This window comes from Gadus macrocephalus, chromosome 10 (genome assembly GCF_031168955.1).
Source record: "Gadus macrocephalus chromosome 10, ASM3116895v1".
Taxonomy (NCBI): Eukaryota; Metazoa; Chordata; class Actinopteri; order Gadiformes; family Gadidae; genus Gadus; species Gadus macrocephalus.
In genome coordinates this window covers 5,885,799-5,888,298 of record NC_082391.1, presented here as the reverse complement: position 1 = coordinate 5,888,298, position 2,500 = coordinate 5,885,799, and the positions used below count along the sequence as shown (strand labels likewise).

The 2,500-nt window shown below is 52.4% G+C and overlaps 1 protein-coding gene across 1 annotated transcript in view; it reads left to right on the top strand.

The window, feature by feature from the left end:
* The window catches only part of ccdc88b (coiled-coil domain containing 88B), a 23,464-nt gene extending 21,912 nt beyond the window's left edge, over positions 1–1,552 (top strand). Inside the window, exon 14 of the mRNA XM_060063751.1 lies at positions 249–1,552. Within this exon, the coding sequence (XP_059919734.1) occupies positions 249–646 (398 nt within the window). The 3' untranslated portion in view covers positions 647–1,552. The remainder of the gene's footprint in view (positions 1–248) is intronic.
* Positions 1,553–2,500: the final 948 nt, after the last annotated feature.

The following is a 2,500-nucleotide window of genomic DNA, read 5'->3' as shown; positions in this document are numbered from 1 at the left end:
CCCTATCTCCCTCTATCTCCCCCTATCTTCCCCTACCTCCCCCTATCACCCTCTATCACCCCTATCTCCCCTACCTCACCCTACACCCCCCTATCTCCCCTACATCCCCCTATCTCCCCTACCTCCCCCTATCTCCCCCTACCTCCCCCTATATCCCCCTCTCTCCCCCTATCTCCCCCTACCTCCCACTATTTCTCTCTACCTCCCCCTATCTCCCCCTCTCTCCCCTCTCTCCCCCTGTCCTCCAGACCCCCTGAGCGCCCCCGTCTCCCCGTGCCCCAACAGGAGGGCCCCACTGGGGGAGACGGAGATCTCGGCCCCCCGGTCCCCGGTGCTGCTCACCGGCCCCATGGCGCGGCGGAAGCTGGGCTCGCGTCACGGCTGGGGCCTGGGCCTGGCCCGGGCCGGCTCCCAGGGCCTGTCCCAGTCCTTCAGCCCCGGGGACCTCCGCCTCCGCACCGCCTCCGCCCCGCCGGCCGCCGCCAGTGTGTCCTGGGAGCCCAGGAGGCCCCCCCGCGTCCCCTCTGTGACCCGCAGCCAGGGGGGAGTCGAGGAGGAGGAGGGGGAGGAGGAGAAGGAGGGGGAGGAGGAGAAGGAGGGGGAGGAGGGAGGGATGGGTGAGAGAGAGAACGGCGTAGAGGAGTGAAGGGGAGACAGTTAAATGTGAGTAGAGGTGTATAGCCCGTGTTTTTCTGTGTGTGTCAGTGTGCGTGTGCGTGTGTGTGTGCGTGCAGGGCGTGCGTGCGTGTTTGCGTGTGTTTGTGTAGAAGATGCTAAGTGTGTTGCATGCGCAGCACGTAGAGCAGTAATATAAACTGATGAACAAGGTGGAGTCTGGGAGAAACTCTGTTAAGTGCACCCAGCGAGAGCGCTCAGAACATCCTGTGCATTACAACGTTTCCCCAACACATCAGCCAAACATCTCCTGTCTGCGGAGAGGCTGAGCAACACGTGGAAATACTTGAATGAATATTGACCTGGGTCAACGCACGGCTTCTGCACCACTTTAAGAAACATAACACCTCCTCGTAGACAGCGGCACGCGCCTCACTATAGAGAACCAGAGCGCTGTATCGAGGTCTGTGTGTGTGTGTGTGTGTGTGTGCGTGCGTGCGTGCGTGCGTGCGTGAGAGAGAGAGATAGAGACACAGACAGACAAACAGACAGGCAGACAGACAGACAGACAGACAGACAGACAGACAGACAGACAGACAGACAGACAGACAGAGAGAGAGAGATTCAAACTACTAGAGGCAAAACATGAAGTATCAGCAATTTTAATCTACACCTCAGGGGAACAGAACAAAATATTTACCAGATTAAAAGAGCTGTGCGGATATACTCAAAGAAATACAGACATCAGATTGTTTTTGAAAGATTTAAAAGCCCTCTGTCTCACCCCGTTTTAAATCGACATCTGTATTACAGAGAAGGATCCAGGGTTGCAGTTAACGTCAACTCTAGTGTTGTTGTTCTTTGGATTGTCTTCTATCCTGAAGATAACGTGTCACATTGAAAGCTTGAAAGGCTGCATTAAACATTCTAAAAACAACCTCTTCATCTTCATCTGTCTTTACTGTGAGGGCATCAAGCAAAGCCTCCTTGAAAGAGCCATTTGTTTTTTATGGCGTTCATATATATTCACAGAATACAACATGGTAAGCAGCCTCTCACTCTCTCACACATGCACACTCAAACCCATTCAACATGCAAGCATCAGTCCAGGTGATGGATTCCTGAAGCATTCCAGATAAATAAACATCTCAACATCTCAATCAAACGTTTAAGCCCTGCGTGGATTCCTCTCAAATCAATTTTCACACACATAAACACACACACACAAACAAGCAAACACACACATACACATATACAAATAGACACAGAGAGACACGCACGCACACACACACACTGACACACACATACACACAAAAACACATAAACACACACATACACACAAACAGATCAACAACAACAAATCTATTTCCCATGTGGCTGAAAGGCAGAACCAGTTATAGTCGTTAAGAGACGACTCTAGTAATAGGCTGTTTAGGTATACACCTTTCTCGAGTCCTGCCTCCCGTTTGTGTTCTCTATGCACTGTACGGTGGCAGGGGAAGGACCTCTCCCCACGGCCTGGAGAGACAGACAGACAGACATTCAGTCAGTCAGTGAGACAGATAGTCAGTCAGTGAGTGAGACAGACAGCCAGTCAGACAGACAGACATTCAGTCAGTCAGACAGACAAACAAACAGAGGGAAGGTGTTTGTGTACGGGGGGAAGGGGGGCACACAGGCTCTCCAAAAGGATCAGACCCTCAGCATGTGTCCATGGCGACCAGAGAGACCCTTTATTAACCCTGATGGAGAAGAGCTCACACTGTCCTCTCCTCAAACTATGGGCACGGATGCACCTCCGGAAGATCCTGTGTGTGTGGGTAGCTGTGTGTGGGGGTGTTGGTGGGTGTGTGGAGAAGTGGGTGAGACATTAAGGAGCAGAGCC